We start from the raw sequence: 18084 nt of genomic DNA, 5'->3' as shown, positions 1-18084 counted from the left end.
TTCTAAGTAATTCACCCACCTTTTACCGATTATCCGCTTTTGTTTTGAGGTCTTGAAAATAACTAAGAGGTTTATTTACTTTGTCTCTATGTACTCTTGACAAATGCTCTTTCATTCACGAGGGCTTCATCGCTTAGTTGCTAGAAAATATTTTATCGCACAAATGCGGAAACTGCACATTTTGCGGTGACGTGACAAAACCAAATTTTAAATACTCTGCAAAATACTGCCGGCACTTCTTTTTCGAATTCATATCAAACTTCCACACTAAGAAACATAACACAATTAAACATAAATTCACTAAATTAAATCAAACAATACAAACTACATAAGGAGGTTTATACGCTCATTGCAAGATTCTGAATGACAACTGATAAGTAAATGCAAAAATCCATTCCTACACATATCCATCCACTTTTCAGGCGTTAAATATATGCTGGCGCCAACGGTCAGACAGTGCTTACAAGATTTTTTTTTCTTCCTCGTGAAAACGGCAATAAAATAAATTATATTATTTTTCGCTTTTGGGATTTTTTTTTTATCCGAACAGATTTGATTGAGCTGCAGGGGTCTATCCAGCGCGAAATTAGGGCCGCTTTGCGGCCCCTTCACAGAATTCCGCATGGCAAAAGCGGCCCCTTTCACAAAATTCTGTGTCGCAAAAGCGGCCCCATTCACAAAATTCCCCATCGCAAAAGCGGCCCCATTCACAAAATTCCGCGTCCTAAAAGCAGCCCCTTCACAAAAATTTATAAAAAGGCAGCCTTTTCACAATATTTTTTTACCGCAAATGTGTACGCATCTACGCGGAAGCATACCCCCTCTTCCACCTTCCCCCAACTTATCTTTTTGCCTGCTGCGTGAGGTGTCAGAGGGGGGGGGAGGGGACGAGAGAGGGACGCTTGTGATTGGTGGCTTGCGAAAATCCAAGAAAAATAATGAGCACGTGATAAAGAATTGATTCGATGATTTTCTGCTGTTCCACGAGTGCGAATTTGTTGACCTAACAAATTTTGTCTAACTCCCGCAAGGAAGGTAAACACTAAGTTTAGCAGATGCCTTCTGTTTCACATTTCTGTAGCTATCAAGTGAATGAAATGTCAGAATTCAAGTTGTATGGCTAAATCATTTTATTTATAATTATCCTATAATTAACAACTGTAAAACAAACTATAACATGAGTAAAATGTATAAACAAATATGAGGAATTTCAACTCTCAAAAACATCCTTCATGTTCCAAAGGAACATCCTCCAAAAAAACACATTTGACACCCTAACTTGACTTATCCTAAAAATGTTTCAAAAATTTTAAGTCCCTAACTCTCATGGTGAAACTCTAAAAGCCATCCCCTAAGTGCAGGACGTCGCCACAACAGCGAACGATCCTCTCAAAAAATACGACTATCGTCAGTCGAAAATGAGAAACGCGAGCAGAAGAAGTGATCTCCTTCTCATTTCCCCCTGCTTATATAATACAGCGCACTCTATGCACGTCACGCCGGATATGCCTACGTAAGAGTTCAGTCTGGATGCTTCCAGAACATTCGATTTGCCGCGGAGCTATCGGGAGATTACATCATCTCCGCTCGTGCTCTGACGTCACATCCTTCTTCCTGACGAAACACGTCGTTCGAAGTCGTTCTGATGTTTACAGGTTGATTCTCCCGTACGCGAATTGAAACAAGCGTCCTTTAAGGGACAAGATTAACTGCCTTTTCATTATTAAAGAAATACAAGTGAGTAAAAACATTTACACTTAGTTTTCACTTAGCTTTCAAATCGAATTGTTGAGAATATTTCTCAAATAGACATTTTTGGCTATCAGAATTGAAGAGTGACTCATATCACGCCACGGCAAATTAATCTCCTATATTCTGTTGGTTTGATTTGCTTCAATGACCAAATACTTCTGAATTAAATATTAATTTGAATCATTGTAACTTTCAATTGTGTCTTAGTTGCATGCATCCTTCCTTTATCCATATTATTTTGCCAAATTATGCACTTTTAATTCTCAAAAGTAGTTTCAAATTGAAACCTTGCCAGTTGCAGATCTTCTAGTTTTCCTCTTTCTTTTTTTTTAATTTTTTTAAAAATATTCACCTGTTTTTTCAATTTGTTCCTATTTTCTTCAGTTTATTTTGAAAAAGTTTAAGGTTCATAGTTGGGGGGGGGGGTATCTTATGGAACGGACGAGCAAAATTTCCGAAAATTATTCCCGAACGAAGGTTAAAAAGAACACTCGAAAATCTTATATTTTCCTTTTTTAATCAATTGCATAGAAATTCGCATTGAATACTGGCGCATGAGCGTAAACCAAAAGAATAACGGCATTATTTTTTTGTAGTTTTATTCCTAGATTCCTTCTTTTATTGATAAAATACAATGCCAGCTGAAAAATATCGTCGGTCATTCTATTTAATCTTGCTGTCTTCTTAAAATAAATATGAAACTTCCAGATGAGCAATTTCGCAATTTTTTAACGTATGTCCGCTAATGGTGAGCAACGGGAACAGCGCGCAAAGGAAGTTTTATTGAGTGGGATTTTATTAAAAAGTGGTGGGAATCGCGTACTCTGCAGACGATAAATTAAAAAAATGTGGTAATTGTATATTATTCCAGTTCGTTTTCTTTCTCGGTATTAATTTTTCTTTTGCAACAGATCATCTGCGATCCTGGAGCGCAGACGATATTTTTCGTAGTTAGCTTGTTCGCGCCTTCGCGTGTTTAAGAGGACATTTTTTAGGCGCATCAAAGAATAAATTGATATTCTATTCAATTATAATTTGTGTGCGAGCGGATAATAGATAATTTTAGCGGATAATGGAGCGCTGGAGATAGCAGCCGCAATAATCTCAGTTTGGAGAGATTGCTTGTTCGTTGAAAATTATTCTTCAAGAAATTAATAATATGAAACGAGGACGTCCTGCAACGGGAGGTACCTCCCGAAATTGTGCGTATTATGTTAAAAAATTTCGCTCTTCGAACGTTCGGTCCCAAAATATTGTGAATTTCTTCAAGTCAGCAATTAACAACCCCGATAAAATTGCTACCACCACTTCATCATGCAGTAACAGTAACGCAAATGTTCCCGTTTTGGAGGGCTCGAGAAATGCGGTAAAAGATAGTACATCAAATGACAGTGAGGCAGTTTGCGAAAGTATAACGATTTTTGAGCAGAAAATACTGGAAGTGAATCTGGAGCAACTTCAACTGATGATGATATTGAGATTGAGCCATCAAATAATGATTCTAGCATTGTATTTGAGAGTACAAATGGAAATAAGAAGCATGCAATAAATAAAAAGTACATTGCAAATTATGAAAAGGTGTATAGCTGGCTTTACTATAGTTATTCAGCTAAGGGTTTTTTGTGCAAAATATGTTCATCTTTCATGAATGTTAGTGATTTGATCAACCTTGAGTAAATATTGGAGTTGATACCAAGAAAAGCTGTCACCCTATAGAGTTTTTAAAAAAACATGAGTGCAGCAAAAATCAAAGAGAGGCTGTCAATATACAAAAATCTAGTGCTAAAGAAGGAATTCTCAAAAAAATCTGAAAGTGAAGAGATTGGAAATGAAGCAAAAAAAAAAAAAAAGAAAAAAAGAAAATTGATTGGTAAGTTTATTCAAATTTTGTACTTATAATCATGAAGCAATGGGCCATTTTTGAGAATTTTGAATCTCTAGTTAGATTTTTGGGGGTAAATTTAGATGACAATGAAATGAAAAAACATTTGCTAACTTGTGGTAAGAATGCCACGTATTTATCCCACATTTCAGTTCAAAGCATTTATCTTTGAAAATACCAAAATTCCGTTGTTTTCAGGAAAATCCTAAATTTTACTTTGATTACGCAATATATATTTAGTATTAATTTGTGTTGAGTTTCGAAATCCAATTCTAAAATAACTTTACTAAAATTAAAATTCTTTTATATGCTGTTTTTATATTTCTATTTCTTTCGAAGATCTTGATTTCCTTACATGCGCCATGGTAAATGAATTTTTCGCATTTTTGATGTTGATTGTACCTTGTTAAGTGGCAAACAAATAAAATTTCTTTATATATTTATTAACATCATTAAATTGCAAAGTTTTAAACAAAATACCTACTCTGTAAGAACGTCAAATGTCAAAACATTAAACGCTGAATGCTGGTGCAGTATTATTTTGGGTTTTAATTACTTTTAAGTTTTTCAAACACATACATTCTTCTGTGTTAAGAAATATGTGATATCTTTGAGTCTGTTCATATTGTATTTATTGGGAGTTATCATTACGTTCAGCAGCATGTGCAATTTTCATTGATCTAAAAGTATTTGAGAGGGGCAAACAATAAATCTATTGTGAGACTTTCACCTTAAGAAAGTGTGCCTTGCATATGTATATTTGTAAAAAACAATAAATGTAATGTGTGTCAAATTACGAATAAAATATTAAGGGTCTTACTTCCCTCCTCCCCCAGCGCATTTTCTCTAGACGGCTTTCAGGTATTCTTCAAGAACTTGCAATCACCCCTGAAACCTGTCTAATGCTTTTCTATAACGATACGACAGCTAAAAATGCTTTTATATAATCTTTTCCAAGAAAAAAATCACAAGAAGTTCTTTTTTACAAAAATAAAGAAAATTCACAAAAATATTTTGCTTTTTCACAAAAATAAAGAAAGTTCACAAAAATATTTTGCTTTTTCACAAAATGGGGACCCAAAAAATAAAACCTGGATCGACCCCTGAGCTGTAAATCATACATGCCTTATTTTCTGGGAACGACTTTCTTTGATTTGATATGTGCAATATGCTTGGTTTGATATTACTAAACATTGGTATTCTGAAAGATATTTCTGAATTGTGTACCAATTTGTTTTAATAAATATAGTTTTTGAAAGGTCAAGAATTTCCCATTACCAGGTATCCGAATACCGGTTCCCCCCTATCGCCCCCAGGTTGGAACTGATCGCCCCCAGGTTGGGAATCACTGGGTTAGATATTCAACTATAGTAATTTCTTCAATTCAATATTATTGGTTTCAGAAATTGACAGTCATGGAGAGGATGGTCGACCCCACCCTCCCCCTAGTATATTTGCCACAGGATCTCGACCAAATTTGACAGGGAGGTACTTGGGCACCCGATAAGGAACAAAGGGGGTTTGGAACACCAAAAAGAACTACATTGTTTGAATTTTAATTTTAAGACCCAAAATTGTCCACCGATTTGCTTAATTCAAGTCTCATTCGAAAGCCAGCGAAAAATACCCTTAAAGTTGATTTACTTCCTTTGAATTTCAAAAAAAAAAAAACAAGGTTGTAAAATCACTAGGAAAAAGTTATGAGCATTTTCAAGCCTAATGGAACATCCATATCAAATCGGAAATTAATTGTTTGCCAAGGAGCTCAGTTTAAATTAGCGTGAAGAAAGATCTCTTGTCATTTTTTTTCTCGACTGTGAACAAATAAAATTCTTGTTTTTGCTTTGAGGTAACATTTTACCCCTTTGATTTTTTTTTTTACTGCCAGTAGAAGATAATCAAGGATTTTAGTTGTGTTAAGATAGTTGCGTTTAATTTATTCAGGATTTTTAGATTTGCTGTTTGCGAAATTTAAGAGTCATTATTTTGACAGGAAATTTTACAGTATTTTTGTTGTTTTTTTCTTCTTCTATTATTTAAGCCTAATTGTTGAACCTGCGCCACTTGATATAACTTTTATTTTTAAGGTAGACTGCAAAACTAGGTGACGCAACTAATAATAAAGCATGACTTTTTAGAATAAAAATATTTTTTGGCTTTTTTTTTAAAAATGTTATCTAGCATTTTACTTTTTAAGCCTAGTATCTAAAGCAAATTTATATTTGCTAATCTTGGCGCTACCTAAAACTGATACATGTTGTTTGAAAATCTGCAAAATAAGTTATCTTTAACATTAAAAAAATATGTTTTTGGTTAGTCAGTTAGCATTAAAAAAAATTTTTTTTTCTTTTAAAAGCTTAAAAGATGTTGGTTTTTAACCCTGAATCTGAACAGCTAATTTGCATATTGTTATTGTTACCATTACAAATATTATTATTGTTATTATTATTACAAATATTGTTACTACTACTATTATTTTATTATTATTGCCCTCCTTCCTCCCCCACCAACATCAATGATGTACCTTAGATGCTATGGAGCACTTCCTCAAAATGAAATCAAAAACCCTTCAAAAGATCCCCTCCTAAAGATTTCTATGATGCAGTCTGTGCCATAGGCAGGGGCGGATTTATAGTCCATTCAAGGGGGTGGCGGTTTGAAATCATTAAGAGCTACCCCTCCAAATCCGTCATGGGGGGGGGGGGCAAAGAGTCAATCCCCCCTCCCACCAGGAAAAATTAATGTTTTTGCAACCAAGAGAGCGTGGTTTTTGCTATGCAAAATATGATGCTTCCAGAATTTTTTTATTTCTTTTTACAACATGAACATTTTTTGAACATGAGGCTCATACGATTGAGCCATATTATATGCGAAAATAAGGAAATATTATCCCTTAGGAAAAAAAATCGGTTTTGAAGATTTAAAAAATATTTGAGTGGAAAATATCCCCATGGAGTCTCCCAACTTGCTCCAAATGTTCATGCTTTTGAACTTTGCGCCTCTCTAGCCCGCCTCAGAAGAGTGTTAATGGTTAATACAACGCTTTCTTTTCTCTAAATAAAAAAATGGCTATGAAACTGTTGAAAACTAAATAAAAATTGGGGGGGGGGGGGAGGCATTTCCAAAAAGTGGGACTCATAGGGGGAAGTTGCAGTTATATTTGGATTTAAGGGATCATTTTACATAAGACTTATAGCAGAACGATTCTTAAGGTTTTTTTTTTTTTTGCCGTGCAGTGTTATTAAAGTTGTTTTTTTTTTTAAAAAAAAAAGGGGGGGGGGGGTAGCAAACTTGGGTTGAAATTAAAAAAGTGGGAAACGCCGTACATCCTCGATTACACAGTCTAAAACTAATTTTAAGCAAATTTATTGAATTTACTTGATAAAAATAGTAGCAATTGTTGTAGTTTCTTCAATTTCAGAGTATTGTTTTTGGAAAAGGCGGTTACGGAGGGGGTGGTAGCCCCCACCGCCCTCCTAATAAATCCGCCACTGGCCATAGGCATCACTTATTGCCATTTTGTTGTTATTAAATTAGTTCTAATATATTATACTCACTTAAATGATTTTTCAGGTATGATGAAAATAATTGTCTAGCCTATCTGACTGCAAGATTAGCACCCAACTATGCTTCAATTTCCCAAGTATTTTATGAGGTACTGACCAGTTTATTGTTGGTGTTTTGCTGGTGTGCCAATGTAGATAATAACCGTCTTTATATTGCTTTCAGATAAAATTGCAGTTGGGAAATTTTCAACCGAAAACATTTTTTGACTTTGGATCAGGAGTTGGATCTGGTGTTTGGTTAGTTAGATTTCATATGCTGTTACAGTAGAGAACCATTTATCCGGGAAGTTCGGGGCCATTGCTATCCTGGATATCTTAATTTCCTGGTTTTCTGGATCACTAAAAAGCGCTATTGTCCAATTGTTTGTAAAACGTAAAGTACTATAATAAATAATTATGCACATTAAAATAAGAAGAAAACAGTTCAGAAATTCTTATAAATATCGAAATTTTAAAAACTAATAGTGAGAGAATAATTTAAACACCAAAAAATTTTTAAGTTTTTCATAATACCTGAAACCCTCAAATTCTGTTTGGAAAAGAAGAAAAAAATCCACCACTTTTCAATGTTTTAAAACGAAATAAAATAAAGGGAAGGGTAAAAATAAGTTTGTGAACATAAATGTGCGATTTTTCTACTATAGTGTTTAAAAGAATTTGTTTTCATGATCACGTTTTTTTTTTAATTTTTTTTCCTTAATTTTTGGTAAAGGTTTTGTGTTGCAATTACAGTAGTTATTGATAACTAATGCTTTTGCATTTCATTAATATCAACATAAATTTGATTTATGAGTTCTTGCAGCCTTATTAGTCTTGCGTTTATTAGATTTCTAGAATTCACGATAAACTAATGTCTGGAAAATCAGTGTTTTCAGTGTTTCCCGCACTTTTGCGCTAAAGGCCTTTAATTATAGGTCATTCAATAAAATACTGCATTAAAGTTTGAAAATATTCATTTCCTTAGCTTTCAGTTAAAATAAAAGACGAAAATTTCAGACTTACGATTGTACTTTTTATCGAGAAAATATTTCGGAAATTTTACTCTGCATGTAGGGTAACCATTTGAAGTTGGTTTTGCAAACATTTTCCTGAGTTATATGTGAGTAATATGGTGTTTATTAAGAAATCGTTCATATTCTTTTTGGTACTTCAAAAAGAAAAAAAAAAGGTTAATTTTTCGAAAATTTCCAAAAATGCTCATTTTTAAAAAACGGCGGGAAAATTGGGAAAAAGTTGCTGGTTTTCTGGTTTCCCGGTTTTTTGGTTCCCGGATGAAAGGTTTTGCACTGTATAATGTTATCTTTATTTTTTAAAAAATATTGATTAAATGTTCTAGTTCATATTCTAATTGTATCCCCTTTCCTTTTACTTTTGTTTTTAAAAAAGTGTTTTTATAAAATTATTCTTAATAGAGTCGGGGGATTAGATTCCCCTTATTGAAAATGTTGAAAGGCAATGAGGCAGAAAAAGTTATAAATAATCTAAATGAGCTAAATCTGAGAAATCAGAAAAAAAAAACCCCGTCGGGTAGCTTTTGTATGAAATTTAATTATACATTATGATTTTAAACAAAACTGCTATTAACTACCTAATGATAATAAATAAAGTGTTCTTAAATAAAGTGAGATAATCGGTTATAATTTTATTTCTTAAACATACATAATAGTTTCAGTATTATGTTCCATTTTATTTACTCAGAAACTGACTTTGGACGTAACCCCTTTTATTTCAAATATTTCCATCTAAATCTTTTTCTTTTATTTTCAACTTGCCCCTGAATGCAGTACTAGTAATTCTCAACATGATTGGTTGATGGAAATCCTGCCCTTAAAATATGCTGGTTGAGTATATTTTAAGGGCAGGAAGCACCATACATATCTGAGCAAACTTTTTCTCTTATATATTTAAATATTTCAAAGACTGGGAACATAATAATGATGAAAAAAATTCTGATGTCCTGTATATTGGACTACTAATGTTAAAATCCCAAAAATAAGTATAATTTCAAAGATCCCATCCATAATGATAAAAATATTTCTGTTTTAAACATTGTTTGCTCATTAATAAAAGTTAAAATTCTTTGATCAAATTTTATACAATTTCACTTTAACTTACTGTATAAAATCTCCTGATTCTTTTATTTAAAAAAATGTGCAGACCATCATCCATTTTTTCATTGCCTATTTTATTGCTCTTGCATGAAACTCAACACTGGTCGTCTACTCTATAAGGTTTTTGATGTACTTTAATATCATCAATACTTTTTTGTCAACAGAATTGTATTTTCAAACTAAAACTTAGTATGTGTATTTTTTTTCATGAAGGGCAGCCTATTCTGAGTTTGAAGACAATATTAAAGAATACTTTTGTGTTGATGCTTCTCCAAATATGATTGATGTTGCACAAACTCTTCTTACTGGTATCGTCAATTTACATTTTCTTAAATTATTAGTTTTAGAAGCACTATTTTCTGTTTTTTTTATTTATTTATTTATTTTTTTTGAAAGTATATATTTTTCTGTTTCTTTTTGATAGATGAGAGTACAAAGAAGATGTTTTTAAAATCAATATTTTTTCGTCAATTCTTACCAGCATCAGATACTGTAAGTAATTCTTTATACGAGAGTTTTTTTTCAAGGTCCGATCGATTGCGGAATGAAAACCAGAAAGTCAAGCCGATTATTGTGTGAGTAGATTTGTTGCGCAGTCTTTTAAGTGAGATTGTGCAGTGCATCAGGTCGCTGTGGTTATTTCAGAGCATGCAGTGAAGGAGGAAACATGCCTTGAACAATTGCATCTCCTGCCAAGTGTAAAGTGCGGGCTGTAATTCGATTTTTGAATGCTGAAAAAAAGGGCAACTCAGAACAAATGTAGAGGAATGTTGACATCAGGCATAGTCCTTCTGCATGATTTTGCGTTCCCACACACTGCTGCTTCAACCAAAAATCTCCTGCAGTGGTTTTGCTGGACAGTGTTTGACCATCCTCCATACAGCCCTGACTTGGCGCGTCTTCCGATTACCATCTATGGTCACATGAATCACTGGCTGGAAAGACAGACGTTTGGCTCCGACGCCGAGCTGCAGATCAGCGTACAGAATTGGCTGAAAGCTTAGGTGGCTGCCTTCTATGACGTAGGTATCGAAAAACTGGTACCACGCTGCCACAAATGTCTTAATCAAAGCGGAGTTTACGTCCAGAAGTAGCTGGAAGGTGCATGTACATATTCCAAATAAAAAAGGTTCCATTATCTTTATGGTTTTCATTTCGGATCGATTGGACCTTGAAAAAAAAGAACCCTTGTACAAAAGTAATGTATTCACGATGTAGCGTTTTTCCTTTTGTGTTTTTAACTTTTTTTATTCAATTCTGCTCCTGTTGGGCATTTTGCAACATTATAATAATAATTAACTGCATCGGAAGTTTAACGTTTTAAAATAGAATTACAGTTGAATCTGTGTCTCTCGGATGTTGAGAGGCAGATAAATAGTTGGAGAATGATATGTTTTGAGACATATATAGAGGTTTTAATTTATGTTTTAATCTAACAATTATGAGGCATTCAAGCTACTCATACATTTTAAATGAATTGAATGAAAACATATTATGTGCAATAAAATTAATTTAATACAGTGCCTCAAAAAAAAAAAAAAATGTTTTTCTAAAGCTTGATGGTGAACATTTTTGTTTCATCAACTCTTATCTTTTATCATGGGTTAGGAACCCCTGGTCTAGATGAAATGATTGCTCTTCAAATTTGCATAGTGTTAAGTTTGAATTGCAAGAAATAGTTTCTGCGGATAAAATGTGAACTTGACGAATGTGAAAAAACATGAGAAATCAACCAAGTTGGTTAGAAAATAAAAAAAATTGAGATACACAGTTTTTATTGATACTGCACATTGAAATCTAAGTTTATTTTTCTAATTTGAAAAGTTAACTTTCCTTTTACTAGACTCATGAATCCTTTCTTTATACATGCTAATGCAAAAAAATATGTTGAAAATAAATTGAAACTGAAAATATTTTGATAATTGTTCAAATTTCAATTAATCATTAGATATAATTGAGAACTTTTATTATCTTATCTGAACTGCAAAAATGTTCTATAACCCTTTAACTGTTTACTTTGTATCTTAATTTTATCAAATAGTCATGCACTTAATCTCAGCAATAGAAAAAAAGTATTTATAGCTCAAATTTCAAATTTATCTAATTCATTGTTCTTTATTCCACATTTAATAAATGTTATTGTGGGAAAAAGCAAGATGTTTCGTAGAGATATACCAAGTAGCATTTGGTACAAAGTTCCAATTATGTTTTAAGAAGAACCACCAACACACAAGTGACGAATTTTTAACTCATTGGAATAGTAGTATAGACATCTATGTCCAAATAATAGTTTTTAAAACAAAATTTCAGCTGAATTGATTACGCATTATTTAAGATTTTGTTTGTGTCAATAATTTTACAAATAAGTTATTTTTTAAGTTAAAAATAAACAAATACATAAAATGTAGGTTTAATCCAGTCGGAATTAAAACAAATTATATCAATCTATACTTCTAGTCCGCCAAAGGTAAATAATTTTTAAAAGCAAATGAAACAAGGTTAAAAGCACAAATGTGCAGGAGCACTGCAGACACGTGTTTCTGCATTGCAATGAGCATCTTTTTCAGTGCATAAAATGTGAGCTAGTGAATGTAAAAAAATCTGACTTTTGTAGGCTGTTTTTAAATCCATAAGCTCACATTTTATGCATTGAAAAAAGCATTCCTTGTAATGTCAAAACATGTGTCTGCTGTGTTCCTGCCCATTTGTGCTTTTAACGTATTATTTCTTAAGAAAAGGTATTTTTTTGCTTCTTGTAAGCAATTTTGTTTGTATCAAAAATTCATTTAATAATATAAAAATTTCATATTTTCTGTGCTTACCTTTTTTGCTCCATTTTTAATAACATTAAAAATGAAGGACATTAAAATATAAAATTTACCCCATTGAAGCATAACAAACTTCATTATTCTCAAAATTTGAATTTGAATTGTAGATGATTGCAATATATTATATGCTTGCACTTTTTTATTAATTGTGCAATCTGCTTTGAACAGTATTCAATTTTTTACAACTACTCAGTATTGGCCGAGTACCTGATCAAAATTTGGCCGAGTACCAAGTACTCGGTACATCTCTAATGTTTAGTGTAGAACTGAATGAGTCTACTTTCCTGTATACCAGTGTGATTTTCTAAAACCAGATAAACATAATCTCTCTAAATTGGATCTGGCTGTAAATTATTTCAACTATAGAGTAAAACAGAGTTTTACTATAACTCTCAGTTTGAGGCAAATTCTGGAGGGTTTTCGAAAATGTAAAATAAAGGTTTTAGTTTTTTGTTTTTTGTTTTTTTCAATTGCCACTTTGCCATGTGTACTTGCTAAGTGGCGAGCAGACAGTGCCTGATTTAGAGGGGAGCAAGACAGGGAAGGCCCTTACCCCAGTCGGCTAATCCCCCTATTTCTAGGTTTATCCCTTTGAAGCTCAGTATAAAATCTTGAAGTAAGATTAGTAAGACTGCAGTTTTGAGATTTGCCCTGGCTCACAAGTATTGTAGACAAGGCACTGCTGGTTGATATTTTCTGGTGTTATGTAATTAAGCTGCAGAGTTGACCGCCTGTAGTGATGTTCACTTTTTTTGTTACATATTCAATGTTTGTTGTTCAATGTAGTTTCATTACTACATTTGTTCATTTTGATACTCTTCCTTCTGAAAACGTTTGTCTCCATGATATAGTGGGTTTTGTCACGTGGCAGTTGAATGAATTATTTGAAACCAGTAGTATACCTAGGGGTTGGCAGGAGTGGCTTTCGCCAGGGGCGCAGGAGCCAGGGGGAAGGGGGCGGCATTTCGACTGATTAAGGGAAAAAAAATCTAGGGTTTTTTTTTTTTTTTTTTAAATCATAGAATTTGAAAAATGCTAAAAATTTTTTTTTCTTAAAACTCTCAAGAAAACGAGCTATAGTGTGTGTGTGTATATATATATATATATATATACATACATAACATATACTGAGAAAGAACATTGGGAATCATTGAAAACAATTCTCAAAAAGAAAAATAAGAAAAAAAATTACAATGCTGCCTTCTATTTGTCAATTCAATAAATCAAAGTGTTCCAAAAAAAAAATTTTTTTTTTTGAGGTCACAATGACCTCCGGTGTCTTCCCATTTGGGCGACTTGGGGGGGGGGGAGGCGCAATTTCTTTAGTTCGCCACGGGCGCTAGACCCCATAGTTACGCTACTGTTTGAAACTATCATCATTCCAGTATTGCTGGAAAATTAAAAAATCATAATGTTAGAATGATAATGTTTATGCAAAATAAAACAATAATTTTCCTTGCTTAGCCGCTTGTGTGGAACAATTACTCAGAAGAAAAGGAACTTTTGCTGATTACTAATTCACCAAATTTCAATATTCTATGAGATGCCATTTGCGGTCTTCAGTTTTAAATCCATGTAATTTTAGTGTCAGGGGATGTCTCAAAGACTTAGACCTCTATAATCACATAATATTGCCGTCTAGTTTTAGAGGCAACATAGCTCACCATATTCATAAGCATTTAAAGTTGTATGCAACAAATACTCTGTATTTTTACTGAAAAAATAAAATGCTAATAGTTTCCTTTGTTGCAAAACGTTTAATTAAAAATGGTCAAAATGTATTGGTAGCTTAAAATTAATTGTTTTGGTTTGAATTTATGTATTTATTTTTAGGTAAAATATGATTTAGTTCTAAGTGCCTTTTCATTATTGGAGTTACCTTCTGCAAAAGATAGACTTCAAGTCATTGATACTTTATGGAGAAAAACAAATGATCTCTTGGTATGACACTTTAATTACTTATCTGGGGGGGGGGGGGTATCAAAGTAGTTGATTTTTAAAACTTTTAAACCTGTTTTTGTAGTGTGTTCTTGTTAACATTCCTCTGGTGTTAGAATGCAAGTTACAGTTGCACGCAGTTCGGGATGGTTTTTCTACCATTTATCAGTACAGTGAAACTTCTATGAGCGACCACCTCCATTAACAACCACTTTTCTGAGGCACCGATTTCCTATTTTCCCTTGTATCTGACTAATGCTAAAATACCTCTAGGAAGACCATTGAAACCTCTCATGATGAAGGGCAAATCATAAACTTCAGCATTAAAAAATATAGGGATTTTTGTTAGAGAAAACTCGAAAAGAGAGAGACAACAAAAGAAAAACAATAGAACATGGAGTTCATACGCAGACCGGTTTTCTCATGTTGACGAGGGTGGAAAGACATGGGCGGATTTATGGGGGGCAGAGGGGGGCAATGCCCCCCAGTTTTGAGAGGACTTTATGTAGGTACAACACATCTTCCAAAAAAATTTTAACATTATTTTTTTCTTTTTTGACTAGTTCAGAAGGGCATGGGTGAATTTATAGGAGGAGGCCATAGGGGCAATGCCCCCCAGTTTAGGGAGGACTTTAACATAGGCGGATTTAGGACTGAGTTCCGGGGGGGGGCAGTTTTTTTTGAGCAACATTTTAAATTGCCCCCTCCCCCCATGTTTTGATTTTTTTTCCTGTGATGCCTAAGGCCATGCTTTACTTTTTTTTTTTTGCGTGTGTGTCCGTTTTCATTAATGTGTGTTTCATGCTGTCCTTTTTGAATTGACCTTAAGAGAGGTGACTGGTATCAAGAGAGTAATGCAGGGCTCCCTTTTAAGTAGGATATAGAATATCTCAAACTTTAGGGGGCTCCGAAGGTTTTCTCAAGGAGGAAATTTGTAAAATGGATATAAAATTCTGCATTTTAAAGCCTTATAAAGGTTAATTACATAGACAAAAATCTCAGGAAAAATAGACAATTAGTTTTATGATTTAAAGGTGCTTTGCGATATTAGTTAATACTTTAAAGAAATGCTGTACAGATTAGAAAATATGCAACATGAGAGTAACATACTACTTATTTGAACATTCATAATTTATACATGATAAGAAATAAAATCGAAGCACACTTTGCTTAAGAGATTCAAAGACTTGTCTAATTATTTTCAAGGTTTGGTTGGTTAGATTGGATGTTTTAGCTGAAGAGGTTATACTGTGCCAATTTTTTTCAAGGATTTTAGAACATTTAATAATTTGAGGCACTTCATTTGCACTTTCCAATCTTCAAACTTGTTAAAAAAAAAAAAAAAAAAAAAAACAGCTATTTTAAGTTCAAAAGAAAAAATAAACTATAGAATTCTCTCATTACAACACCTTTTTTTTAATTTTAAGCAGTGCGAAAAACGAAAAGGAATAGAGGTAGTGTATCATTTTTTCCGGGCTAACGGATTAACAATATGCAGTAGAAGCAAGATAAAAGCAATCAATACAAAAGAATTTCCAAAATACTGCATTCGGGATTAAATAAATAGCAAGATATGAAACATGTGAGTCACAAAAATTTATTTCAAGTAATATGTTACATACGTAAGAACCATGATTTTTACATTTTGATGCACGATGTAGCAAGGAGCTAAATTTGACATATTTTGGCATTTCTCCCCTACCATTCGTTAGAAATTTAAAATTTAAGGTTTGTAGCCACGCTTTTCCAAATATTCAAGGTTTTCAAGCACTGAAGATGAAATTAGTTTTTTCAAGCACTTTCCATTTTTCAAGGAACAAATCATGCAATTTCTTACGAGTTACGGACCCACTTCAAAGCAGTGGCCCGAAGCTATAGCTGTAGAGAAACCTAAGTTCTATGCTCCTTCCCACCTATTATTCCAATAGAGGGCGCTGCAAGCGCTTATTGAAATAAGTAAGTAGATTATGGAAAATTTAGTGGCAACACTGACAGTGGAAGAGATAAAATAGAATTCGAAACACGAAGCGCAAGCTCCGCGGAAGCGAGTAATTCGCTGTTTAGAATAAATGATTTGGTTTTAATCATCAATGTAAATAATGTACATAGTCTTCAATAAAGATGTTAAGTTTTCTTCGAATCGTGATAATATGAATCTACCACTGAACCACCGGATTGACATAGAATTGCACTTTTTTCCCACATGGTGCATCGGCATCGGAAAGATGAACTAGTGAACTTTTAGTAAGTGAATCTCATTTGGATAGCATTTTTATGCGAAGACTGCAAAAGGTAGGAACTTTTGAATCATTTACATTGTTGAAAATCATTGAAAATGGAACCAAAATCATTTATACAAAAAAGAACTGTTCTTCGCTCTTCTACTACGGTAATCGTAAAAAATGTTGATAAATACATAGAAAAAGAGCAAAATGAAGAACTAGAAAATTGTTTAGAACTGTTAAATAGCAAGGAGATAGAACTTGATAACTTAGATGAAAAAATACAAATTTTGATAGAAGACGAGAAGAAACTAGATTCTGATATAGAAACTTCTATGAATTATAAAGATAAAATAACTTTGACGAAATGTCGGATAAATCGTTATTTTAAGAAATTAGAGCTCCGAAATGAAAATAAAATGTCCGTTAATAACGTATCAAATAATTCCTCTCTTATTGATGAAATTCGAAACCAAACACAAAGTAACGTACGGTTACCAAAACTTCCATTTCAGAAATTTCCGTGCGAAACAGATAGATAATATGCAGAAGTAAGATAAAAGCAATCAATACAAAAGAATTCCAAAATACTGCATTCGGGATTGAATAAATAACAAGATATGAAACATGTGAGTCACAAAAAATTATTTCAAGTAATATGTTACAAACGTAAGAACCATTAATTTTTACACTTTTGATGCAGGATGTAGCAAGTAGCTGAATTTGACATATTTTGGCATTCCTCCCCCTACCATTTGTTAGAAATTTTAAAATTTAAGGTTTGTAGCCACACGTTTCCAAATATTCAAGGTTTTCAAGCACTTGAAAATGAAATTAGTTTTTTCAAGCACTTCCCATTTTTTCAGGAACAAATCATGCAATTTTTTTGTGAGTTACGGACATAGGCGGATTTAGAACCAAGTTCCTGGGGGGGGGGGGGGCAGGATTTTTTTTTTCAGCAACATTTTTATTGCCCCCCACTCCCATGTTTTTGTGTGTTTCTTGTGATGCAGAAGTCCATGTTTACTTTTTTGTGTGTCGTTTTCATTAATGTGTGTTTTCATGCTGTCCTTTTTGAATTGACCTTAAGAGAGGGAGCTGGTATCAAGAGAGTGACGCGGGGGCTCCCTTTTAAGTGGGAAATAGAATATCTCCAATTTTAGGGGGCTGAGGGTTTCTCCTCCGGAGGAAATTTTGTAAAATGGATATAAAATTCTGCATTTTGAAGCCTTATAAAGGTTATTGGATAGACATAGAAATTGATAACTAGATTATACAGTTATACAATATTGCTCTAACTTTGTTACAAACAGCCATTGTAAGTTTGAAAGAAAAAATAAACTATAGATTTCTCATTACAACATCCTTTTTTTAATTATAAGTAGTGCAGAAAAGGAATAGAGGTAGTGTATCATTTTTTTCTCTGGCTAAATAGATTAACAATATGCAGTAGAAGTAATTGGAGCCCACTTTGCTTAGGATTTTCAAAAACTTATCTAATTATTTTCAAGGACTCTAGAACAAATAAAATTATTTAACGCACTTCATTTGTACTTTCCAGTCTCTGATATTTTAGTACTTGATTGTAAACTTTTACAGTCCTGTTCTAACTTTGTGAAAAATAGCTATTTTAAATTTAAAAGAAAAAAGAAACTATAGATTTCTTATGACAACAACTTTTCTTCAGTTGCAAGTGGGGCAGAAAACGAAAAGAAATAAAAGTAGTGTATAGTTTTTTCCGTGCTAAACAGATAGATAATATGCAGAAGTAAGATAAAAGCAATC

The 18084-nt window shown here is 33.1% G+C and overlaps 1 protein-coding gene across 1 annotated transcript in view; it reads left to right on the top strand.

Annotated features, from left to right (window-relative positions):
- LOC129216229 (methyltransferase-like protein 17, mitochondrial) overlaps window positions 1-18084 on the top strand; it is an 82012-nt gene that overhangs the window by 28788 nt on the left and 35140 nt on the right. Inside the window, exons 5-9 of the mRNA XM_054850426.1 lie at window positions 7208-7289; window positions 7364-7437; window positions 9525-9619; window positions 9736-9803; window positions 13973-14080. Coding sequence (XP_054706401.1) covers window positions 7208-7289; window positions 7364-7437; window positions 9525-9619; window positions 9736-9803; window positions 13973-14080 — 427 coding nt within the window. The remainder of the gene's footprint in view (window positions 1-7207; window positions 7290-7363; window positions 7438-9524; window positions 9620-9735; window positions 9804-13972; window positions 14081-18084) is intronic.

Source organism: Uloborus diversus, chromosome 2 (genome assembly GCF_026930045.1).
Source record: "Uloborus diversus isolate 005 chromosome 2, Udiv.v.3.1, whole genome shotgun sequence".
Lineage (NCBI taxonomy): Eukaryota > Metazoa > Arthropoda > Arachnida > Araneae > Uloboridae > Uloborus > Uloborus diversus.
This window is presented reverse-complemented; position numbering and strand designations above follow the sequence as displayed.